The sequence below is a fragment of the Tachyglossus aculeatus genome, chromosome 1, assembly GCF_015852505.1.
Source record: "Tachyglossus aculeatus isolate mTacAcu1 chromosome 1, mTacAcu1.pri, whole genome shotgun sequence".
Classification (NCBI taxonomy): Eukaryota; Metazoa; Chordata; class Mammalia; order Monotremata; family Tachyglossidae; genus Tachyglossus; species Tachyglossus aculeatus.
In genome coordinates, this window is record NC_052066.1 from 9,149,262 (window position 1) to 9,176,330 (window position 27,069).

General features: G+C 46.8%; 1 protein-coding gene across 1 annotated transcript in view; it reads right to left on the minus strand.

Annotated features, from left to right (window-relative positions):
• STK36 (serine/threonine kinase 36) overlaps positions 1–27,069 on the minus strand; it is a 153,883-nt gene that overhangs the window by 36,011 nt on the left and 90,803 nt on the right. The window contains 2 exon segments of the mRNA XM_038754532.1: positions 12,836–13,579; positions 20,885–21,035. Coding sequence (XP_038610460.1) covers positions 12,836–13,579; positions 20,885–21,035 — 895 coding nt within the window.

Below are 27,069 nucleotides of genomic sequence, written 5' to 3' on the forward strand. Positions count from 1 at the left end.
GGTGGTAAATGGAGGGAAACTGAGGCCTCAAGAGGGGCAAGGCCCCGTCAAGGAGACCGTGAAGGACCCCCCACCTCTAGACTGTGAGCTCGCTGTGGGCGGAAATGTGTCTGTTAGCGGAGATAGGACGCTGTGGGAATGCTGGTGGTAAATGGGGGGAAACTGAGGCCTCAAGAGGGGCCAGGCCCCGTCAAGGAGACCGTGAAGGACCCCCCACCTCTAGACTGTGAGCTCGCTGTGGGCGGAAATGTGTCTGTTCGCGGAGATAGGATGCTGCGGGAATGCTGGTGGTAAATGGGGGGAAACTGAGGCCTCAAGAGGGGCCAGGCCCCGTCAAGGAGACCGTGAAGGACCCCTCACTTCTAGAGTGTGAGCTCGCTGTGGGCGGAAATGTGTCTGCTAGCGGAGATAGGACGCTGCGGGAATGCTGGTGGTAAATGGGGGGAAACTGAGGCCTCAAGAGGGGCCAGGCCCCATCAAGGAGACCGTGAAGGACCCCCCACCTCTAGACTGTGAGCTCGCTGTGGGCGGAAATGTGTCTGCTAGCGGAGATAGGACGCTGCGGGAATGCTGGTGGTAAATGGGGGGAAACTGAGGCCTCAACAGGGGCGAGGCCCTGTCAAGGAGACTGTGAAGGACCCCCCCTCCCGCAAACTGTGAGCTCGCTGTGGGCGGAAATGTGTCTGTTTGTTCATTCACAGTCTTCTAGACTGTGGGCCCGTCGTTGGGTAGGGACCGTCTCCATATGTTGCCGACTTGTACTTCCCAAGCGCTTAGTACAGTGCTCTGCCCACAGTAAGCGCTCAATAAATACCATTGCATGAATGAATGAATTCATTCTATCGGATTTATTGAGCGCTTACTGTGCACTCAGCGCTTGGAAAGTACAATTCAGCAACAAATAGACACGGTCGCGGCCCGCAAAAGGCTCACAGTCCAGAAGTGGGGGGTTATCAATCAGTCAATCAATCAATCGTATTTATGGAGCGCTTACTGTGTGCAGAGCACTGTACTAAGCGCTTGGGAAATACAAGTTGGCAACATATAGAGACGGTCCCTACCCAACAGTGGACTCACAGTCTAGAAGCAGAGTTATGGCGGAGGACAGGACGTTCTGGAGAAAGTATATACTCGGATAAACTTGGCTATATTGCTATATATTTGTTGCTCTATTGTCCTCTCCCGAGTGCTTAGTCCAGCGCTTTGCACACAGTAAGCGCTCAATATGTACGATTGAATTCCCAAGCGCTTAGTACAGTGCTCTGCACACAGTAAGCACTCAATAAATACCATTGCATGAATGAATGAATTCATTCTATCGGATTTATTGAGCGCTTACTGTGCACTAAGCGCTTGGAAAGTACAATTCAGCAACAAATAGACACGGTCACAGCCCACAACAGGCTCACAGTCCAGAAGTGGGGGGTTACGGCAGAGGACAGGACGTTCTGGAGAAAATATATATTCTTGGATAAACTTGACTGTATTGTTATATTTTTGTTGCTCTACTGTCCTCTCCCGAGCGCTTAGTCCAGCGCTTTGCACACAGTAAGCGCTCAATAGATACGATTGAATTCCCAAACGCTCAGTACAGTGCTCTGCACACAGTAAGCGCTTGGAAAGTACAATTGAGCAACAAATAGACACGGTCGCGGCCCACAACAGGCTCACAGTCCAGAAGTGGGGGGTTACGGCAGAGGACAGGACGTTCTGGAGAAAATATATATTCTTGGATAAACTTGACTGTATTGTTATATTTTTGTTGCTCTATTGTCCTGTCCCGAGTGCTTAGTCCAGCGCTTTGCACACAGTAAGCGCTCAGTAAATACGATTGAATTCCCAAGCGCTCAGTACAGTGCTCTGCACACAGTAAGCGCTTGGAAAGTACAATTCAGCAACAAGTAGGCACGGTCGCGGCCCACAGCAGGCTCACAGTCCAGAAGTGGGGGGTTATCAATCAGTCAATCAATCAATCGTATTTATGGAGCGCTTACTGTGTGCAGAGCACTGTACTAAGCGCTTGGAAAGTACAAGTTGGCAACGTATAGAGACGGTCCCTACCTAACAGTGGGCTCACAATCTAGAAGCAGAGTTATGGCGGAGGACAGGACGTTCTGGAGAAAGTATATACTCGGATAAACTTGGCTATATTGCTATATATTTGTTGCTCTGTTGTCCTCTCCCGAGCGCTTAGTCCAGCGCTTTGCACACAGTAAGCGCTCAATATGTACGATTGAATTCCCAAACGCTTAGTACAGTGCTCTGCACACAGTAAGCGCTCAATAAATACCATTGCATGAATGAATGAATGAATTCTATCGGCTTTATTGAGCGCTTACTGTGCACTAAGCGCTTGGAAAGTACAATTGAGCAACAAATAGACACGGTCACGGCCCACAACAGGCTCACAGTCCAGAAGTGGGGGGCTACGGCAGAGGACAGGACGTTCTGGAGAAAATATATACTCGGAAAAACTTGGCTATATTGTTATATTTTTGTTGCTCTATGGTCCTCTCCCGAGCGCTTAGTCCAGCGCTTTGCACACAGTAAGTGCTCAATAAATACGATTGAATTCCCAAGCGCTCAGTACAGTGCTCTGCACACAGTAAGCGCTTGGAAAGTACAATTCAGCAACAAATAGACACGGTCGCGGCCCGCAAAAGGCTCACAGTCCAGAAGTGGGGGGTTATCAATCAGTCAATCAATCAATCGTATTTATGGAGCGCTTACTTGTGTGCAGAGCACTGTACTAAGCGCTTGGAAAGTACAAGTTGGCAACGTATAGAGACGGTCCCTACCTAACAGTGGGCTCACAATCTAGAAGCAGAGTTATGGCGGAGGACAGGACGTTCTGGAGAAAGTATATACTCGGATAAACTTGGCTATATTGCTATATATTTGTTGCTCTGTTGTCCTCTCCCGAGCGCTTAGTCCAACGCTTTGCACACAGTAAGCGCTCAATAGATACGATTGAATTCCCAAGCGCTTAGTACAGTGCTCTGCACACAGTAAGCGCTCAATAAATACCATTGCATGAATGAATGAATGAATTCTATCGGCTTTATTGAGTGCTTACTGTGCACTAAGCGCTTGGAAAGTACAATTCAGCAACAAATAGACACCGTTGCAGCCCACAACAGGCTCACAGTCCAGAAGTGGGGGGCTACGGCAGAGGACAGGACGTTCTGGAGAAAGTATATACTCAGATAAACTTGGCTATATTGTTATATTTTTGTTGCTCTACTGTCCTCTCCCGAGCGCTTAGTCCAGTGCTTTGCACACAGTAAGTGCTCAATAAATACGATTGAATTCCCAAGCGCTCAGTACAGTGCTCTGCACACAGTAAGCGCTTGGAAAGTACAATTCAGCAACAAATAGACACAGTCGCGGCCCACAACAGGCTCACAGTCCAGAAGTGGGGGGTTACGGCAGAGGACAGGATGTTCTGGAGAAAGTATATACTTGGATAAACTTGGCTATATTGCTATATATCTGTTGCTCTACTGTCCTCTCCCGACAGCGCTTTGCACACAGTAAGCGCTCAATAGATACGATTGAATTCCCAAGCGCTTAGTACAGTGCTCTGCACACAGTAAGCACTCAATAAATACCATTGCATGAATGAATGAATGAATTCTATCGGCTTTATTGAGCGCTTACCGTGCACTAAGCGCTTGGAAAGTACAATTCAGCAACAAATAGACACGGTCGCGGCCCACAACAGGCTCACAGTCCAGAAGTGGGGGGTTACGGCAGAGGACAGGACGTTCTGGAGAAAGTATATACTCGGATAAACTTGGCTATATTACTATATATTTGTTGCTCTATTGTCCTCTCCTGGGCGATTAGTCCAGCGCTTTGCACACAGTAAGCGCTCAGTAAATACGATTGAATTCCCAAGCGCTCAGTACAGTGCTCTGCACACAGTAAGCGCTTGGAAAGTACAATTCAGCAACAAATAGACACGGTCGTGGCCCGCAAAAGGCTCACAGTCCAGAAGTGGGGGGTTACGGCAGAGGACAGGACGTTCTGGATAAAATATATACTCGGATAAACTTGGCTATATTGTTAAATTTTTTTTGCTCTATTGTCCTCTCCCGAGCGCTTAGTCCAGGGCTTTGCACACAGTAAGCGCTCAGTAAATACGACTGAATTCCCAAGCGCTCAGTACAGTGCTCTGCACACAGTAAGCGCCTGGAAAGTACAATTCAGCAACAAACAGACGCGGTCGCGGCCCACAACAGGCTCACAGTCCAGAAGTGGGGGGTTACGGCAGAGGACAGGACGTTCTGGAGAAAATATATACTTGGATAAACTTGGCTATATTGTTATATTTTCGTTGCTCTATTGTCCTCTCCCGAGCGCTTAGTCCAGCGCTTTGCACACAGTAAGCGCTCAATAAATATGATTGAATTCCCAAGTGCTCAGTAATAATAATAATAATAATAATAATGGCATTTATTATGCGCTTACTATGTGCAAAGCACTGTTCTAAGCACTGGGGAGTTTACAAGGTGATCAGGTTGTCCCATGGGGGGCTCACAGTCTTAATCCCCATTTTCCAGATGAGGGAACTGAGGCCCAGAAAAGTGAAGTGACTTGCCCAAAGTCACCCAGCTGACAATTGGCAGAGCCGGGATTTGAACCCATGACCTCTGACTCCAAAGCCCGGGCTCTTTCCAGTGAGCCACGCTGCTCTGCACACAGTAAGCGCTCAATAAATACGATTGAATTCCCATGCACTTAGTCCAGCGCTTTGCACACAGTAAGCGTTCAGTAAATACGATCGAATTCCCAAGCGCTCAGTCCAGTGCTCTGCACACAGTAAGCGCTCAATAAATACGATTGAATTCCCAAGCGCTCAGTCCAGTGCTCTGCACACAGTGAGCACTCAATAAATACGATTGAATTCCCAAGCGCTCAGTCCAGTGCTCTGCACACAGTAAGCGCTCAATAAATACGATTGAATTCCCAAGCGCTCAGTCCAGTGCTCTGCACACAGTAAGCGCTCAATAAATACGACTGAATGAAGGAAGGAAGGAGGAACGGAGGGAACCGACTTGTTCTTTCCGAGCGCTCAGCCCAGTGCTCTGCACGCAGGAAGCGCTCAATAAATAGGATTGAATGAATCTTTTAAGACCACCGGGGAGATTCCCTCTCCTTTCCCCAGAACAGCTTTGGGTGTAGACAGGAACGGAGGGCCCAGGAATCCCGATTCCCAGCCCGCCACCCGTCCGGTCGGGATGCCTTCCCACCTCCCTCAGTGGAAAGAGCCCGGGCTCGGGAGTCCGAGGACGTGGGTTCCAATCCCGGCTCCGCCACTTGTCTGCTGTGTGACCTTGGGAAAGCCACTTCGCTTCTCTGGGCCTCGGTGACCTCATCTCAAATATGGGGATCAATCAATCAATTGTATTTATTGAGCGCTTACTGTGTGCAGAGCGCTGTACTAAGCGCTTGGGAGTCCAAGTTGGCAACATATATGAAGACTGGGAGCCCCACGAGGGCCAACCTGGTCATTCAATCGTGTTTATTGAGCGCTTACTGTGTGCAGAGCACTGTACTAAGCGCTTGGGAAGTCCAAGTTGGCAACATATATGAAGACTGGGAGCCCCACGAGGGCCAACCTGAGTCATTCAATCATGTTTATTGAGCGCTTATTATGTGCAGAGCACTGTACTAAGCGCTTGGGAAGTCCAAGTCGGCAACATATATGAAGACTGGGAGCCCCACGAGGGCCAACCTGAGTCATTCAATCGTGTTTATTGAGCGCTTACTGTGTGCAGAGCGCTGTACTAAGCGCTTGGGAAGTCCAAGTTGGCAACATATATGAAGACTGGAAGCCCCACGAGGGCCAACCTGATTCATTCAATCGTGTTTATTGAGCGCTTACTGCGTGCAGAGCACTGTACTAAGCGCTTGGGAAGTACAAGTTGGCAACACGTAGAGACGGTCCCCACCCAACAGCGGGCTCACAGTCTAGAAGTCTACAAAACCTGATGGCTTTGTATCTGCTGGGCGCTTAGAACAGTGCTTGGCACATAGTAAGCGCTTAACAAATCCCACCACTCCCTCCCTCTGCTCTACCCCTTTCCCCGCCCCAGAACACTTGTGTATATCTGTACATATTTATTATTCGATTTATTTTATTAATGATGCGTGTATAGCTATAATTCTATCCATTTACATTGATCATCATCATCAATCGTATTTATTGAGCGCTTACTATGTGCAGAGCACTGGACTAAGCGCTTGGGAAGTACAAATTGGCAACATATAGAGACGGTCCCTACCCTTGATGTTATTGACGCCTGTCTACTTGTTTTATTTTCTTGTCCATGGAGAAGCAGCATGGCTCAGTGGAAAGAGCCCGGGCTTTGGAGTCAGGGGTCATGGGTTCAAATCCCGACTCTGCCAATTGTCAGCTGTGGGACTTTGGGCGAGTCACTTCACTTCTCTGTGCCTCAGTTCCCTCATCTGGAAAATGGGGATGAAGACTGTGAGCCCCACGAGGGACAACCTGATCACCTTGTAACCTCCCCAGCACTTAGAACAGTGCTTTGCACATAGTAAGCGCTTAATAAATGACATCATCATCATTATTATTATTATTAGAACAGTGCTTTGCACATAGTAAGCACTTAATAAATGCCATCATTATTATTATTATTATTATCTCCCCCCTTCTAGACCGTGAGCCCGTTGTTGGGTAGGGATTGTCTCCATCTGTTGCCGAACTGTATTTTCCAAGCGCTCAGTCCCGTGCTCTGCACACAGTAAGCGCTCAATAAATACAATTGTCAATCGTCAGCTGTGTGACTTTGGGCAAGTCACCTAACTTCTCTGTGCCTCAGTGACCTCATCTGTAAAATGGGGATCGACTGTGAGCCCCCCGTGGGACAACCTAATCACTTTGTATCCCCCCAGCACTAAGAATAGTGCTTTGCACATAGTAAGCGCTTAATGAATGCCATCAAAAATATTATTGTTATTATTATTATTATTATTATTATTATTATTATTATTATTATTATTATTATGTGGCGGTCCCAGATGGGCCCATCTCCTGGTCCTGGTTTTAGGCTCTGGGGGCGGGCCTGGATTCCAGAGCGGGACAACGCAGGAGTTGGTCTGACACCCTGCCCTTTGGGAGAACCGCCTTCCCCCTCCGCCTTAGTGTCGGTGAGCCTAACAATAATAATAATAATAATAATAATCAGTCAATCAATCGTATTTATTGAGCGCTTACTGTGTGCAGAGCACTGGACTAAGCGCTTGGGAAGTCCAAGTCGGCAACATCTAGAGACGGTCCCTACCCAACAGCGGGCTCACAGTCTAGAAGGGGGAGGCAGACAACAAAACAAAACATATTAACAGAATAAAATAAATGGAATAAATATGTACAATTAAAATAAATAAAAAATAGAGTTCCTTCCTTCCTCTCCCCCTCGTTCCCCTCTCCGTCCCCCCATATTACCTCCTTCCCTTCCCCACAGCACCTGTATATATGTATATATGTTTGTACATATTTATTACTCTATTTATTTATTTATTTATTTTACTTGTACATATCTATTCTATTTATTTTATTTTGTTAGTATGTTTGGTTTTGTTCTCTGTCTCCCCCTTTTAGACTGTGAGCCCACTGTTGGGTAGGGACTGTCTCTATATGTTGCCAACTTGGACTTCCCAAGCGCTTAGTACAGTGCTCTGCACACAGTAAGTGCTCAATAAATACGATTGATGATGATGATGATGAGTAATAAATACGTACAAACATATAAACATATAAACTATTCTAAGCACTGGGGAGGATACAAGGTGATCAGGTTGTCCCACAGGGGGGCTCACAGTCTTCATCCCCATTTTGCAGATGAGGTCACTGACACCCAGAGAAGTGAAGTGACTTGCCCAAAGTCACCCAGCTGACAAGTGGCAGAGCCGGGATTTGAACCCACGACCTCTGACTCCAAAGCCCAGGCTCTTTCCACTGAGCCACGGAACCCAGGCCTGGGCTCTCTACACTAGGCATAGGGGTCTGGGTTCCCCATGGTGATTTTCAAGGGGCTGCGCCTGGCGGTGGGATAATAATAATAATAATAATTACTATCATTACGGTACTTGTTAAGCGCTTACTATGTGCCAAGCACTGTGGTAGATACGCTCAATAAATGCCATTATTATTATTATTATTACAAGTTAATCCGGTTGGACACAGTCCCTGTCTCACGTGGGGTTCACGCTCTTCATCCCCATTTTATAGGCGAGGTGACTGAGGCCCAGAGGAGTGAAGCGACCTGCCCAAGGTCTCCCAGCAGACAAGTGGCACAGCCGGGATTAGAACCCACGACCTGCTGCTTCCCAGGTACAGAGAAGCAGCGTGGCTCAGTGGAAAGAGCCCGGGCTTTGGAGTCGGGGGTCATGGGTTCGAATCCCAGCTCTGCCAATTGTCAGCTGGGTGACTTTGGGCAAGTCACTTCACTTCTCTGCGCCTCAGTTCCTTCATCTGGAAAATGGGGATGAAGACTGTGAGCCCCCCATGGGACAACCTGATCTCCTTGTAACCTCCCCAGTGCTTAGAACAGTGCTTTGCATAGTAAGCACTTAATAAATACCATCATTATCATTATTATTATTATTCTCTTCGCCTCAGTTCCCTCATCTGTAAAATGGGGATTAAGACTGTGAGCCCCCCACGGGACAACCTCATCTCCTTGTAACCTTCCCAACACTTAGAACAGTGCTTTGCACATAGTAAGCGCTTAATAAATGCCATCATTATCATTATTATTATTATTCTCTTCGCCTCAGTTCCCTCACCTGGAAAATGGGGATGAAGACTGTGAGCCCCCCATGGGACAACCTGATCTGCTTGTAACCTCCCCAGTGCTTAGAACAGTGCTTTGCACATAGTAAGCGCTTAATAAATGCCGTTATTATTATTATTATTATTATTATTATTCTCTGCACCTCAGTTCTCTCATCTGTAAAATGGGGATTAAGACTGGGAGCCCCCCATGGGACAACCTGATCTCCTTGTAACCTCCCCAGCGCTTAGAACAGTGCTTTGCACATAGTAAGCGCTTAATAAATGCCATCATCATTATTATTATTATTATTTAGCATGGGGTCTGGGGTCTCCACGTGGTGAAAGAAGCAGCGTGGCTGAGTGGAAAGAGCCCGGGCTTTGGACTCAGAGGTCATGGGTTCGAATCCCGAATCCACCACATGTCTGCTGTGGGAACTTGGGCAAGTCACTTAACTTCTCTGAGCCTCCGTTGCCTCATCTGTAAAGTGGGGATGAGGACTGAGCCCCTCGGGGGACAACTTGATCACCCTGTATCCCCCCCAGCGCTTAGAACAGTGCTTTGCATAGTAAGTGCTTAATAAATGCCACCATCATTATTATTATTATTCTCTGTGCCTCAGTTCCCTCATCTATAAAATGGGGATGAAGACTGTGAGCCCCCCGTGGGACAACCTGATCTCCTTGTAACTCCCCCAGCGCTTAGAACAGTGCTTTACACATAGTAAGCGCTTAATAAATGCCATCATTAGTATTATTATACTCTGTGCCTCAGTTCCCTCAACTGTAAAATGGGGATGAAGACTGTGAGCCCCCCGTGGGACAACCTGATCTCCTTGTAACCTCCCCAGTGCTTAGAACGGTGCTTTGCACATAGTAAGTGCTTAATAAATGCCATCATTATTATTATTATTATACTCTGTGCCTCAGTTCCCTCATCTGTAAAATGGGGATTAAGACTGTGAGCCCCCCATGGGACAACCTGATCTCCTTGTAACCTCCCCAGCGCTTAGAACAGTGCTTTGCATAGTAAATGCTTAATGAATGCCACCATTATTATTATTATTATTATTCTCTGTGCCTCAGTTCCCTCATCTGTAAAATGGGGATGAATACTGTGAGCCCCTCGTGGGACAACCTCATGACTCTGTAACCTCCCCAGCGCTTAGAACAGTGCTTTGCACACAGTAAGTGCTTAATAAATGCCATCATTATTATTATTATTCTCTGTGCCTCAGTACCCTCATCGGTCAAATGGGGATTAAGACTGCGAGCCCCCCGTGGGACAACCTGATCTCCTTGTAACCTCCCCAGCGCTTAGAACAGTGCTTTGCGCATAGTAAGCGCTTAATAAATGCCATCATCATCATTATTATTATTATTTAGCGTGGGGGTCTGGGGTCTCCACGCGGTGAAAGAAGCAGTGTGGCTCAGTGGAAAGAGCCCGGGCTTTGGAGTCAGAGGCCATGGGTTCGAATCCCGAATCCACCACATGTCTGCTGTGTGACCTTGGGCAAGTCACTTCACTTCTCTGAGCCTCTGTTGCCTCATCTGTAAAATGGGGATGAAGACTGTGAGCCCCACGGGGGACAACTTGATCACCTTGTATCCCCCCAGCGCTTAGAACAGTGCTCTGCACATAGTAAGCGCTTAACAAATGCCATCATTATTATTCAACCAATCAATCAATCATATTTATTGAGCGCTTACTGTGTGCAGAGCACTGTACTAAGCGCTTGGGAAGTAGAGGTTGGCAACATATAGAGACGGTCCCGACCCAACAGCGGGCTCACAGTCTAGAAGGGGGAGACAGAGAACCAAACCAAACATATTAACAAAATAAAATAAATAGAATAGATATGTAAAAGTAAAATAAATCAATAAATAGAGTAATAAATCCATACAAACATACATACATATATACAGGTGCTGTGGGGAAGGGAAGGAGGGGGAGAGGAAGGAGGGGGCTCAGTCTGGGAAGGCCTGCTGGAGATATGGACGTAACGTTCAATCGTATTTATTGAGCGCTTACTGTGTGCAGAGCACTGGGCTAAGCGCTTGGGAAGTCCAAGTTGGCAACATCTAGAGACGGTCCCGACCCAACAACGGGCTCCCAGTATAGAAGGGGGAGACAGAGAACCAAACCAAACATATTAACAAAATAAAATAAATCGAATAGATATGTACAAGTAAAATAAATCAATAAATAGAGTAATAAATCCATACAAACATATATACATATATACAGGTGCTGTGGGGAAGGGAAGGAGGTAAGGTGGCGGGGATGGAGAGAGGAAGGAGGGGGCTCAGTCTGGGAAGGCCTCCTGGAGATAATAATAACAATAATAGCATTTATTAAGTGCTTACTATGTGCAAAGCACTGTTCTAGGCACTGGGGAGGTTACAGAGTGATCAGGTTGTCCCACGGGGGGCTCACAGTCTTCATTCCCATTTTACAGATGAGGTAACTGAGGCCCAGAGCAGTTAAGTGACTTGCCCAAAGTCACACAGCTGACAATTAGCAGAGCCGGATTTGAACCCATGACCTCTGACTCCAAAGCCCGGGCTGTCTTCCACTGAGCCATGCTGCTTCCCCCAGGAGATGTGGACGTAACGTTCAATCGTATTTATTGAGCGCTTACTGTGTGCAGAGCAGTGTGCTAAGCTCTTGGGAAGTCCAAGTTGGCAACATATGGAGACGGTCCCTACCCAACAGTGGGCTCATAGTCTAGAAGGGGGAGACAGCAAAACCAAACATATTAACAAAATAAAATAAATAGAATAGATATGTACAAGTAAAATAAATCAATAGAGTAATAAATCCGTACAAACATCTATACATCTATACAGGTGCTGTGGGGAAGGGAAGGAGGTAAGGCGGGGGGCATGGGGGGGGCTCAGTCTGGGAAGGCCTCCTGGAGATGTGGACGTAACGTTTAATTGTATTTATTGAGCGCTTACTGTGTGCAGAGCACTGTGCTAAGCGCTTGGGAAGTCCAAGTTGGCAACATAGAGAGACGGTCCCTACCCAACAGTGGGCTCACAGTCTAGAAGGGGGAGACAGACAACAAAACCAAACATATTAACAAAATAAAATGAATAGAATAAATATGTATATATCAATCAATCAATCAATCAATCGTATTTATTGAGCACTTACTGTGTGCAGAGCACTGTACTAAGCGCTTGGGATGTACAAGCTGGCAACATATAGAGACAGTCCCTACCCAACAGTGGGCTCACAGTCTAGAAGGGGGAGACAGAGTACAAAACCAAACATACTAACAAAATAAAATGAATAGAATAGATAGGTACAAGTAAAATAAATAAATAAATAGAGTAATGAATATGTACAAGCATATATACATATATACAGGGGCTGTGGGGAGGGGAAGGAGGTAAGGCTGGGGGGGATGGAGGGGGCTCAGTCTGGGAAGGCCTCCTGGAGATGTGGACGTAATGTTTGATCGTATTTATTGAGCGCTTCCTGTGTGCAGAGCACTGTACTCAGCGCTTAGGAAGTCCAAGTTGGCAACGTATGGAGATGGTCCCTACCCAACAGTGGGCTCATAGTCTAGAAGGGGGAGACAGCAAAACCAAACATATTAACAAAATAAAATAAATGGAATAGATATGTACAAGTAAAATAAATCAATAAATAGAGTAATAAATCTGTACAAACATCTATACATCTATCCAGGTGCTGTGGGGAAGGGAAGGAGGTAAGATGGGGGGGGTGGAGAGGGGGACGAGGGGGAGAGGAAGGAAGGGGCTCAGTCTGGGAAGGCCTCCTGGAGATGTGGATGTAACATTCAATCGTATTTATTGAGCGCTTACTGTGTGCAGAGCACTGTGCTAAGCGCTTGGGAAGTCCAAGTTGGCAACATATGGAGACGGTCCCTACCCGACAGCGGGCTCACCGCCTGGAATAATAGTATTTTTATCATCTGCTGTTGTCGTTAATGCAACATGTAACATGGTGCTAACATGCTGGGGGAGGCATCGAGCGGCGGGGCGGGAGAAGGGCCGTACCTGCAGGATGGCGGGGTCCCGGCCGAGGCCCCGGAGGGCGAGGAGGGCGGCCTCTCGCACGGAGGGCTGGGGGTCCCCGCAGGCGACCTCCAGCAGCCTGTGCGGGGCCCGGCAGTGTAGCAGGTGCCCCCCGAGCCCCTCGGGCCCCAGGCGGCCCAGGGCCGAGGCCGCGCGGCGCCGGGTCGGGGCCTGCGGGTCGCCCAGCAGGCGGGTCAGGCCCGGCACGGCCGGTGCCAGGCTGGGGGCCAGGGGCCCCGCTCGGTGGGCGGCACGGCCCAGGGCGAAGGTGGCACTGCCACGCAGGCCGGGGTCCGGGGCCTCCAGCGCCCGCAGGAGCGGGCCGAGGAGCCCGCGGGGCTCGCCCAGGGCGCGGAGCACGGGCCCGCCGTGGCGGACCACGAGGCCCAGCAGCACGCAGGCCCTTGCCCGCACCGGAGAGGCCCGGTGGCCCAGGAGCCGGCGCAGGGGCCCGTAGGTGCGCCCGGGCCCGGCCAGGAGGGCCTGCAGGAAGGCCGGGTTGCCCGGGGCCGGCGGGCGAGCCGCCTGGGCCAGCAGCGAGAGGAGGTCGGAGGTCAGCGGGGCTTGGTCGCCCAGCAGAGCGGCCCGCAGGAAGGACCGGGAGGCCGGGAGGGTGGAGGCCGCCGCCACGAACTGCTGGAGGGACGCCCCGTCGCTCAGGGCCAGGCGGGTCAGCAGGCTCACGGGGAGACCCGTCCGGGACAGCGGGAGGTGGTCGCAGCACACCTGCGGAGAGTCGGGGCATTCGGCCGTACTTACTGAGCGCCTACCGGGGGCACCGGACCGAGCGCTGGGGACGGCCAAGTCGGCCACCGCGTCGAGAGAAAAGCACCGGACTGAGCCCTGGGGAAGTACAAATCCGGCACCACCCAACAACAGGCTAGAAATGTATATTCACTCACTCATTAAGTCGTATTTATTGAGCGCTTACAGTGTGCAGAGCGCTGGATTAAGCGCTTGGGAGTCGGCCGCATCGAGAGACGGGCCCTACCCAACAACAGGTTTACAGGCTAGAAATGTGTATTCACTCATTCATTCAGTCGTATTTATTGAGCGCTTACGGTGTGTCGGCCACATCGAGAGACGGGCCCTACCCAACAACGGGCTCACAGGCTAGAAATGTATATTCGCTCATTCATTCAGTCGTATTTATTGAGCGCTTACGGTGTGCAGAGCACTGGTCTAAGCGCTTGGGAGTTGGCCGCATCGAGAGACGGGCCCTACCCAACAACAGGTTTACAGGCTAGAAATGTATATTCACTCATTCATTCAGTCGTATTTATTGAGCGCTTACGGTGTGTCGGCCACATTGAGAGACGGGCCCTACCCAACAACGGGCTCACAGGCTAGAAATGTATATTCGCTCATTCATTCAGTCGTATTTATTGAGCACTTACGGTGTGCAGAGCACTGGACTAAGCGCTTCGGAGTCGGCCGCATCGAGAGACGGGCCCTACCCAACAACGGGCTCACAGGCTAGAAATGTATATTCGCTCATTCATTCAGTCGTATTTATTGAGCGCTTACGGTGTGCAGAGCACTGGTCTAAGCGCTTGGGAGTTGGCCGCATCGAGAGACGGGCCCTACCCAACAACAGGTTTACAGGCTAGAAATGTATATTCACTCATTCATTCAGTCGTATTTATTGAGCGCTTACGGTGTGTCGGCCACATTGAGAGACGGGCCCTACCCAACAACGGGCTCACAGGCTAGAAATGTATATTCGCTCATTCATTCAGTCGTATTTATTGAGCGCTTATGGCGTGCAGAGCGCTGGACTAAGCGCTTGGGAGTCGGCCGCATCGAGAGACGGGCCCTACCCAACAACAGGTTTACAGGCTAGAAATGTGTATTCACTCATTCATTCAGTCGTATTTATTGAGCGCTTACGGTGTGTCGGCCACATCGAGAGACGGGCCCTACCCAGCAACGGGCTCACAGGCTAGAAATGTATATTCGCTCATTCATTCAGTCGTATTTATTGAGCGCTTATGGCGTGCAGAGCGCTGGACTAAGCGCTTGGGAGTCGGCCGCATCGAGAGACGGGCCCTACCCAACAACAGGTTTACAGGCTAGAAATGTGTATTCACTCATTCATTCAGTCGTATTTATTGAGCGCTTACGGTGTGTCGGCCACATCGAGAGACGGGCCCTACCCAGCAACGGGCTCACAGGCTAGAAATGTATATTCGCTCATTCATTCAGTCGTATTTATTGAGCGCTTATGGTGTGCAGAGCACTGGACTAAGCGCTTGGGAGTCGGCCGCATCGAGAGACGGGCCCTACCCAACAACAGGTTTACAGGCTAGAAATGTGTATTCACTCATTCATTCAGTCGTATTTATTGAGCGCTTACGGTGTGTCGGCCACATCGAGAGACGGGCCCTACCCAACAACGGGCTCACAGGCTAGAAATGTATATTCGCTCATTCATTCAGTCGTATTTATTGAGCGCTTATGGCGTGCAGAGCGCTGGACTAAGCGCTTGGGAGTCGGCCGCATCGAGAGACGGGCCCTACCCAACAACAGGTTTACAGGCTAGAAATGTGTATTCACTCATTCATTCAGTCGTATTTATTGAGCGCTTACGGTGTGTCGGCCACATTGAGAGACGGGCCCTACCCAACAACGGGCTCACAGGCTAGAAATGTATATTTGCTCATTCATTCAGTCGTATTTATTGAACGCTTACGGTGTGCAGAGCACTGGCCTAAGCGCTTGGGAGTCGGCCACATCGAGAGATGGGCCCTACCCAACAACGGGCTCACAGGCGAGAAATGTATATTTGCTCATTCATTCAGTCGTATTTATTGAGCGCTTACGGTGTGCAGAGCACTGGACTAAGCGCTTGGGAGTCGGCCGCATCGAGAGACGGGCCCTACCCAACAACGGGCTCACAGGCTAGAAATGTATATTCACTCATTCATTCAGTCGTATTTATTGAGCGCTTACTGTGTGTCGGCCACATTGAGAGACGGGCCCTACCCAACAACGGGCTCACAGGCTAGAAATGTATATTTGCTCATTCATTCAGTCGTATTTATTGAGCGCTTGTGGTGTGCAGAGCACTGGACTAAGCGCTTCGGAGTCGGCCGCATCGAGAGATGGGCCCTACCCAACAACGGGCTCACAGGCGAGAAATGTATATTTGCTCATTCATTCAGTCGTATTTATTGAGCGCTTACGGTGTGCAGAGCACTGGACTAAGCGCTTGGGAGTCGGCCGCATCGAGAGACGGGCCCTACCCAACAACGGGCTCACAGGCTAGAAATGTATATTCACTCATTCATTCAGTCGTATTTATTGAGCGCTTACTGTGTGTCGGCCACATTGAGAGACGGGCCCTACCCAACAACGGGCTCACAGGCTAGAAATGTATATTTGCTCATTCATTCAGTCGTATTTATTGAGCGCTTATGGTGTGCAGAGCACTGGACTAAGCGCTTGGGAGTCGGCCGCATCGAGAGACGGGCCCTACCCAACAACGGGCTCACAGGCTAGAAATGTATATTCGCTCATTCATTCAGTCGTATTTATTGAGCGCTTATGGTGTGCAGAGCACTGGTCTAAGCGCTTGGGAGTTGGCCGCATCGAGAGACGGGCCCTACCCAACAACAGGTTTACAGGCTAGAAATGTATATTCACTCATTCATTCAGTCGTATTTATTGAGCGCTTACGGTGTGTCGGCCACATTGAGAGATGGGCCCTACCCAACAACGGGCTCACAGGCTAGAAATGTATATTCGCTCATTCATTCAGTCGTATTTATTGAGCGCTTATGGCGTGCAGAGCGCTGGACTAAGCGCTTGGGAGTCGGCCGCATCGAGAGACGGGCCCTACCCAACAACAGGTTTACAGGCTAGAAATGTGTATTCACTCATTCATTCAGTCGTATTTATTGAGCGCTTACGGTGTGTCGGCCACATCGAGAGACGGGCCCTACCCAGGAACGGGCTCACAGGCTAGAAATGTATATTCGCTCATTCATTCAGTCGTATTTATTGAGCGCTTATGGCGTGCAGAGCGCTGGACTAAGCGCTTGGGAGTCGGCCGCATCGAGAGACGGGCCCTACCCAACAACAGGTTTACAGGCTAGAAATGTGTATTCACTCATTCATTCAGTCGTATTTATTGAGCGCTTACGGTGTGTCGGCCACATCGAGAGACGGGCCCTACCCAGCAACGGGCTCACAGGCTAGAAATGTATATTCGCTCATTCATTCAGTCGTATTTATTGAGCGCTTATGGCGTGCAGAGCGCTGGACTAAGCGCTTGGGAGTCGGCCGCATCGAGAGACGGGCCCTACCCAACAACAGGTTTACAGGCTAGAAATGTGTATTCACTCATTCATTCAGTCGTATTTATTGAGCGCTTACGGTGTGTCGGCCACATCGAGAGACGGGCCCTACCCAACAACGGGCTCACAGGCTAGAAATGTATATTCGCTCAGTCATTCAGTCGTATTTATTGAGCGCTTACTGTGTGCAGAGCACTGGACTAAGCGCTTGGGAGTCGGCCGCATCGAGAGACGGGCCCTACCCAACAACAGGTTTACAGGCTAGAAATGTGTATTCACTCATTCATTCAGTCGTATTTATTGAGCACTTACAGTGTGTCGGCCACATTGAGAGACGGGCCCTACCCAACAACGGGCTCACAGGCTAGAAATGTATATTTGCTCATTCATTCAGTCGTATTTATTGAACGCTTACGGTGTGCAGAGCACTGGCCTAAGCGCTTGGGAGTCGGCCACATCGAGAGATGGGCCCTACCCAACAACGGGCTCACAGGCGAGAAATGTATATTTGCTCATTCATTCAGTCGTATTTATTGAGCGCTTACGGTGTGCAGAGCACTGGACTAAGCGCTTGGGAGTCGGCCGCATCGAGAGACGGGCCCTACCCAACAACGGGCTCACAGGCTAGAAATGTATATTCACTCATTCATTCAGTCGTATTTATTGAGCGCTTACTGTGTGTCGGCCACATTGAGAGACGGGCCCTACCCAACAACGGGCTCACAGGCTAGAAATGTATATTTGCTCATTCATTCAGTCGTATTTATTGAGCGCTTATGGTGTGCAGAGCACTGGACTAAGCGCTTGGGAGTCGGCCGCATCGAGAGACGGGCCCTACCCAGCAACGGGGCTCACAGGCTAGAAATGTATATTCACTCATTCATTGTCGTATTTATTGAGCGCTTACATTGTGCAGAGCACTGGACTAAGCACTTGGGAGTCGGCCACATCGAGAGACGGGCCCTACCCAACAACAGGTTTACAGGCTAGAAATGTGTATTCACTCATTCATTCAGTCGTATTTATTGAGCGCTTACTGTGTGTCGGCCACATCGAGAGACGGGCCCTACCCAGCAACGGGCTCACAGGCTAGAAATGTATATTCACTCATTCATTCAATCGTATTTATTGAGCGCTTACCTGCGTGCAGAGCACTGGACTAAGCGCTTGGGAGTCGGCCGCATCGAGAGACGGGCCCTACCCAACAACGGGCTCACAGGCTAGAAATGTATATTCGCTCATTCATTCAGTCGTATTTATTGAGCGCTTACTGTGTGTCGGCCACATTGAGAGATGGTCCCTACCCAACAACAGGCTCACAGGCTAGAAATGTATATTTGCTCATTCATTCAGTCGTATTTATTGAGCACTTACGGTGTGCAGAGCACTGGACTAAGCGCTTGGGAGTCGGCCACATCGAGAGACGGGCCCTACCCAACAACGGGCTCACAGGCTAGAAATGTATATTCGCTCATTCATTCAGTCGTATTTATTGAGCGCTTACGGTGTGCAGAGCACTGGACTAAGCGCTTGGGAAGTCCAAGTCAGCAACCACATCAAGAGACGGTCTCTACCCGACAACGGGCTCACAGGTTAGAAATGTATATTCATTCATTCATTCAATCGTATTTATTGAGCGCTTACGGTGTGCAGAGCACTGGACTAAGCGCTTGGGAAGTCCAAGTCGGCCACATTGAGAGACGGTCCCTACCCAACAGTGGGCTCACAGTCTAGAAGGGGGAGATGGACAACAAAACAAAACATATTAACAAAATAAAATCAATAGAATAAACATGTACAAATAAATAGAGTAATAAATCCATACAAACATCTACACATATATGTGTGGGGAGGGGGAGGAGGTAAGGCTGGGGGGATGGGGAGGGGGAGGAGGAGGAGAGGAAGGAGGGCCAGGGCATTTACTGAGCACTCGCCCCAAGCCTCATCTCTGTTTCATTCATTCAGTCGTATTTGTTGAGCGCTTCCTGTGTGCAGAGCACTGTACTAAGCGCTTGGGAAGTCCAAGTTGGCAACATAGAGAGACGATCCCTACCCAACGATGGGCTCACATGCTAGAAGGGGCAGACGGACAACAAAACAAGTAGACAGGCATCAATACCACCTAAGTAGATAAATAGAAATACAGATATATAAATTGTTCTACTGTCATTCATTCATTCAATCGTATTTATTGAGCGCTTCCTGTGTGCAGAGCACTGGACTAAGCGCTTGGGAAGTCCAAGTCGGCAACATCTAGAGACGGTCCCTACCCAATGACGGGCTCACAGTCTAGAAGGGGGAGACAGGCAACAAAACAAGTAGACAGGCGTCAATACCATCTAAATAGAAATACAGATATATAAATGGTTCTACTGTCATTCATTCATTCAGTCGTATTTATTGAATGCTTCCTGTGTGCAGAGCACTGGACTAAGCGCTTGGGAAGTCCAAGTCGGCAACAGATAGAGATGGTCCCTACCCAACGACAGGCTCACAGTCTAGAAGGGGCAGACGGACAACAAAACAAGTAGACAGGCTTCAATACCATCTAAATATCAATCAATCGTATTTATTGAGTGCTTACTGTGTGCAGAGCACTGTACTAAGCGCTTGGGAAGTCTAAGTCGGCAACATAGAGAGACGGTCCCTACCCAACGACGGGCTCACAGGCTAGAAGGGGCAGATGGACAACAAAACAAGTCGACAGGTGTCAATATCATCTAAATAGATAAATAGAAATATAGATATATAAATTGATAAATGAACTGTCATTCATTCATTCATTCAATCGTATTTATTGAGCGCTTCCTGTGTGCAGAGCACTGTAGTAAGCGCTTGGGAAGTGTAAGTTGGCAACATAGAGAGACGGTCCCTACCCAACGACGGGCTCACAGTCTAGAAGGGGCAGACGGGCAACAAAACAAGTAGACAGGCGTCAATACCATCTAAATAGATAAACAGAAATACAGATATATAAATTGTTCTACTGTCATTCATTCATTCAGTCGTATTTATTGAGCGCTTCCTGTGTGCAGAGCACTGGACTAAGCGCTTGGGAAGTCCAAGTTGGCCACATCGAGAGACGGGCCCTACCCAATGAGGGGCTCACAGGCTAGAAGGGGCAGACAGACAACAAAACAAGTAGACAGGCATCAATACCATCGAAATAGATAAATAGAAATACAGATATATAAATTGTTCTACTGTCATTCATTCATTCAATCGTATTTATTGAGCACTTCCTGTGTGCAGAGCACTGGGCTAAGAGCTTGGGAAGTCCAAGTTGGCCACATCGAGAGAGGGGCCCTACCCAACGGCGGGCTCACAGTCTAGAAGGGGGAGACGGACGACAAAACAAGTAGACAGGCGTCAACACCATCTAAATAGATAAACAGAAATACAGATATATAAATTGTTCTACTGTCATTCATTCATTCAATCGTATTTATTAAGCGCTTCCTGTGTGCTGAACACTGTATTAAGCGCTTGGGAAGTCCAAGTTGGCCACATCGAGAGAGGGGCCCTACCCAACGGCGGGCTCACAGGCTAGAAGGGGGAGACGGACGACAAAACCAAACACGTGGCCGGGCGTCGAGTCGTCAGTGGCCCTCTCCCGAGCGCTTCGCCCAGTGCTCCGCGCCCAGTAAGCGCTCAGGAAAGGCCTCAGGAAAGAACGAATGGCTGAGCGGATACTAGGAAAGACGACCGAACGAAGGAAGGGCCGAGCGGATACCTGCAACAGGTGGGCCGCGACGTGCCAACTGTTGAGGCCGGCCAGGAGGCCGCCCAGGTGACCGCTGCCGTCCTCGTCCAGGGCGAAGGGGACGCAGAGGATCCGGCACACGGTGAGCACCACGGGGGGAAGCGCCGCCGACCCCTGGGGCCTGCCGAGGAGCGGAGGGGAGACCGGCCAAATAATAAATGCCATCATTATTGTTATCATTATTATTATTATTACTCCCCCCCAGTGCTTAGAACAGTGCTTGGCACATAGTAATTGCCTAATAAACGCCATCATTATTGTTATCGTTAGTATTACTCCCCCCCAGTGCTTAGAACAGTGCTTGGCACATAGCAAGCACCTAATAAAAGCCGTCACTGTTATTATCATTATTATTATTACTCACCCCCAGTGCTTAGAACAGTGCTTGGCACATCGTAAGCGCCTAATAAACGCCCTCATTATTGTTATCATTATTATTATTACTCACCCCCAGTGCTTAGAACGGCGCTTTGCACATAGAAAGCGCCTAATAAACAACGTCATTATTGTTATCATTATTATTATTACTCACCCCCAGTGCTTGGAACAGTGCTTTGCACATAGTGCCTAATAAACGCCATCATTATTGTTATTGTTATTATTATTACTCACCCCCAGTGCTTAGAACTGTGCTTGGCACATAGTAAGTGCCTAATAAATGCCGTCATTATTGTTATTATTATTATTATTACTCACCCCCAGTGCTTCGAACTGTGCTTGGCACATAGTAAGTGCCTAATAAACGCCGTCATTATTATTATCATTATTATTATTACCCCCCCCTCAGTGCTTAGAACAGTGCTTGGCACATAGTAATTGCCTAATAAACGCCATCATTATTGTTATCATTAGTACTACTCACCCCTAGTGCTTAGAATGGTGCTTGGCACATCGTAAGCGCCTAATAAACGCCCTCATTATTGTTATCATTATTATTATTACTCACCCCCAGTGCTTAGAACGGTGCTTTGCGCATAGTAATTGCCTAATAAACGCCATCATTATTGTTATCATTAGTATTACTCACTCCTAGTGCTTAGAACGGTGCTTGGCACATCGTAAGCGCCTAATAAACGCCCTCATTATTGTTATCATTATTATTATTACTCACCCCCAGTGCTTAGAACGGTGCTTGGCACATCGTAAGCGCCTAATAAACACCCTCATTATTGTTATCATTATTATTATTACTCACCCCCAGTGCTTAGAACGGTGCTTTGCGCATAGTAATTGCCTAATAAACGCCATCATTATTGTTATCATTAGTATTACTCACCCCTAGTGCTTAGAACAATGCTTGGCACATAGTAAGTGTCTAATAAACGCCGTCATTATTGTTATCATTATTATTATTACTCACCCCAGTGCTTAGAACAGTGCTTGGCACATAGTAATTGCCTAATAAACGCCATCATTATTGTTATCGTTAGTACTACTCACCCCTAGTGCTTAGAACGGTGCTTGGCACATCGTAAGCACCTAATAAACGCCCTCATTATTGTTATCATTATTATTATTACTCACCCCCAGTGCTTAGAACGGTGCTTGGCACATCGTAAGCGCCTAATAAACGCCCTCATTATTGTTATCATTATTATTATTACTCACCCCCAGTGCTTAGAACAGTGCTTGGCGCATAGTAATTGCCTAATAAACGCCCTCATTATTGTTATCGTTAGTACTACTCACCCCCAGTGCTTAGAACGGTGCTTGGCACATCGTAAGCGCCTAATAAACACCCTCATTATTGTTATCATTATTATTATTACTCACTCCCAGTGCTTAGAACGGTGCTTGGCACATCGTAAGCGCCTAATAAACGCCCTCATTATTGTTATCATTATTATTATTACTCCCCCCCAGTGCTTAGAACGGTGCTTTGCGCATAGTAATAGCCTAATAAACGCCCTCATTATTGTTATCATTATTATTATTACTCACCCCCAGTGCTTAGAACGGTGCTTTGCACATAGTAAGCGCCTAATAAACACCGTCATTATTGTTATCATTATTATTATTACTCAACCCCAGTGCTTAGAACAGTGCTTTGCACATAGTGCCTAATAAACGCCATCATAATTGTTATTATTATTATTATTACTCACCCCCAGTGCTTAGAACGGCGCTTTGCACATAGTAAGCGCCTAATAAACACCGTCATCATTGTTATCATTATTATTATTACTCACCTCCAGTGCTTAGAACAGTGCTTTGCACATTTATAAGCACCTAATAAACACCCTCATTATTGTTATCATTATTATTATTACTCACCCCCAGTGCTTAGAACTGTGCTTGGCACATAGCAAGCACCTAATAAACGCCGTCACTATTATTATCATTATTATTATTACTCACCCCAGTGCTTAGAACAGTGCTTGGCACATCGTAAGCACCTAATAAACGCCCTCATTATTGTTATCATTATTATTATTACTCACCCCCAGTGCTTAGAACGGCGCTTTGCACATCGTAAGCGCCTAATAAACACCGTCATTATTGTTATCATTATTATTATTACTCACCCCCAGGGCTTAGAACAGTGCTTTGCACATAGTGCCTAATAAACGCCATCTTTATTATTATTATTATTATTCCTCACCCCCAGTGCTTAGAACTGTGCTTGGCACATAGTAAGTGCCTAATAAACGCCATCATCATTATTATCATTATTATTATTACTCCCCCCCAGTGCTTAGAACAGTGCTTTGCACATAGTAAGCGCCTAATAAACGCCCTCATTATTGTTATCACTATTATTATTACTCCCCCCCAGTGCTTAGAACAGTGCTTTTCACATAGTAAGCGCCTAATAAACACCGTCATTATTGTTATCATTAGTATTATTACTCACCCCCAGTGCTTAGAACAGTGCTTGGCACATAGCAAGCACCTAATAAACGCCCTCACTATTGTTATCATTATTATTATTACTCACCCCAGTGCTTAGAACAGTGTTTGGCACATCGTAAGCGCCTAATAAACGCCCTCATTATTGTTATCATTACTATTATTACTCACCCCCAGTGCTTAGAACAGTGCTTTGCACATAGTGCCTAATAAACGCCATCATTATTGTTATTATTATTATTATTCCTCACCCCCAGTGCTTAGTACTGTGCTTGGCACATAGTAAGTGCCTAATAAACGCCATCATTATTATTATCATTATTATTATTACTCCCCCCCAGTGCTTAGAACAGTGCTTTGCACATCGTAAGCGCCTAATAAACGCCCTCATTATTGTTATCATTATTATTATTACTCACCCCCAGTGCTTAGAACGGTGCTTTGCACATAGTAAGCGCCTAATAAACACCGTCATTATTGTTATCATTAGTATTATTACTCACCCCCAGTGCTTAGAACAGTGCTTGGCACATAGTAAGCGCCTAATAAATGCCGTCATTATCATTATCATTATTATTACTCACCCCCAGTGCTTAGAACAGTGCTTTGCACATAATAAGCACCTAATAAACGCCATCATTATTGTTATCATTAGTATTATTACTCACCCCCAGTGCTTAGAACAGTGCTTGGCACATAGTAAGTGCCTAATAAACGCCGTAATTATTGTTATCATTATTATTATTATTATTATTACTCCCCCCCAGTGCTTAGAACAGTGCTTTGCACATAGTAAGCGTTAATAAACGCCATCATTATAGTTATCATTATTATTATTACTCACCCCCAGTGCTTAGAACTGTGCTTGGCACATCGTAAGCGCCTAATAAACGCCCTCATTATTGTTATCATTAGTATTATTATTACTCAACCCCAGTGTTTAGAACAGGGCTTGGCACATAGTAAGCGCCTAATAAACGCCCTCATTATTGTTATCATTATTATTATTACTCACCCCCAGTGCTTAGAACAGTGCTTGGCACATAGTAAGTGCCTAATAAACGCCATCATTATTGTTATCATTATTATTATTATTACTCAACCCCAGTGTTAAGAACAGGGCTTGGCACATAGTAAGCGCCTAATAAACGCCCTCATTATTGTTATCATTAGTATTATTACTCACCCCCAGTGCTTAGAACGGTGCTATGCACATAGTAAGCGCCTAATAAACGCCATCATCATTGTTATCATTATTATTATTACTCCCCCCCAGTGCTTAGAACAGTGCTTTGCACATAGTAAGCGCCTAATAAATGCCATCATTATCATTATCATTATTATTACTCACCCCCAGTGCTTAGAACAGTGCTTTGCACATAGTAAGCGCCTGATAAATGCCGTCATTATCATTATCATTATTATTACTCACCCCCAGTGCTTAGAACAGTGCTTTGCACATAATAAGCGCCTAATAAACGCCATCATTATTGTTATCATTAGTATTATTACTCACCCCTAGTGCTTAGAACAGTGCTTTGCACATAGTAAGCGCCTAATAAATAATAAATGCCATCATTCTTGTTATCATTATCATTACTCACCCCCAGTGCTTAGAACAGTGCTTTGCACGTAGTAAGCGCCTAATAACGCCATCATTATTGTTATCATTAGTATTATTGCTACCCCCCAGTGCTTAGAACAGTGCTTTGTACATAGTAAGCACCTAATAAACGCCATCATTATTGTTATCATTATTATTATTACTCCCCCCAGTGCTTAGAACAGTGCTTTGCACATAGTAAGCGCCTAATAAACGCCCTCATTATTGTTATCATTATTATTATTACTCACCCCCAGTGCTTAGAACAGTGCTTTGCACATATTAAGCGCCTTAGAAATAATAAATACCATCATTATTGCTATCATTATTATTATTACTCCCCCCAGTGCTTAGCACAGTGCTTTGCACATAGTAAGTGCCTAATAAACGCCATCATTATTGTTATCATTAGTATTATTACTCAACCCCAGTGCTTAGAACGGTGCTTTGCACATCGTAAGCGCCTAATAAACGCCGTCACTATTTTTATCATTATTATTATTACTCACCCCAAGTGTTTAGAACAGTGCCGTGCACATAGTAAGCACATAATAAATGCCATCATTATTGTCATTATTACTATTATTATTATTACTCCCCCAGTGCTTAAAACAGTGCTTTGCACATAGTAAGCGCCTAATAAATGCCATCATTATCATTATTATTACTCACCCCCAGTGCTTAGAACAGTGCTTGGCACATAGTAAGCGCCTAATAAACGCCATCATTATTGTTATCATTATTATTATTACTCCCCCCCAGTGCTTAGAACGGTGCTGTGCACATAGTAAGTGCCTAATAAACGCCCTCATTGTTATCATTATTATTATTATTACTCCCCCCCAGTGCTGCTTTGCACATAGTAAGCGCTAATAAACGCCGTCATTATTGTTATCATTAGTATTATTACTCACCCCCAGTGCTTAGAACTGTGCTTGGCACATAGTAAGCGCCTACTAAATGCCATCATTATTGTTATCATTATTATTATTACTCAACCCCAGTGTTTAGAACAGGGCTTGGCACATAGTAAGTGCCTAATAAACGCCCTCATTATTGTTATCATTAGTATTATTACTCACCCCCAGTGCTTAGAACAGTGCTATGCACATAGTAAGCGCCTAATAAATGCCGTCATTTTTGTTATAATTAGTATTATTACTCCCTCCCAGTGCTTAGAACAGTGCTTTGCACATAGTAAGCGCCTAATAAACGCCATCATCATTGTTATCCTTAGTATTATTACTCCCCCCCAGTGCTTAGAACAGTGCTTTGCACATAGTAAGCGCCTAATAAACGCCATCATTATTGTAATCATTAGTATTATTACTCACCCCCAGTGCTTAGAACAGTGCTGTGCACATAGTAAGCGCCTAATAAACGCCATCATTATTGTTATCATTATTATTATTACTCAGCCCCAGTGCTTAGACCAGGGCTTGGCACATAGTAAGCGCCTAATAAACGCCCTCATTATTGTTATCATTAGTATTATTACTCACCCCCAGTGCTTAGAACAGTGCTTTGCACATAGTAAGCGCCTAATAAACGCCGTCATTATTATCATTATTATTATTACTCCCCCCAGAGCTTAGAACAGTGCTTTGCACATAGTAAGCACCTAATAAACGCCGTCATTATTGTTATCATTATTATTATTACTCACCCCCAGTGCTTAGAACAGTGCTTTGCACATAGTAAG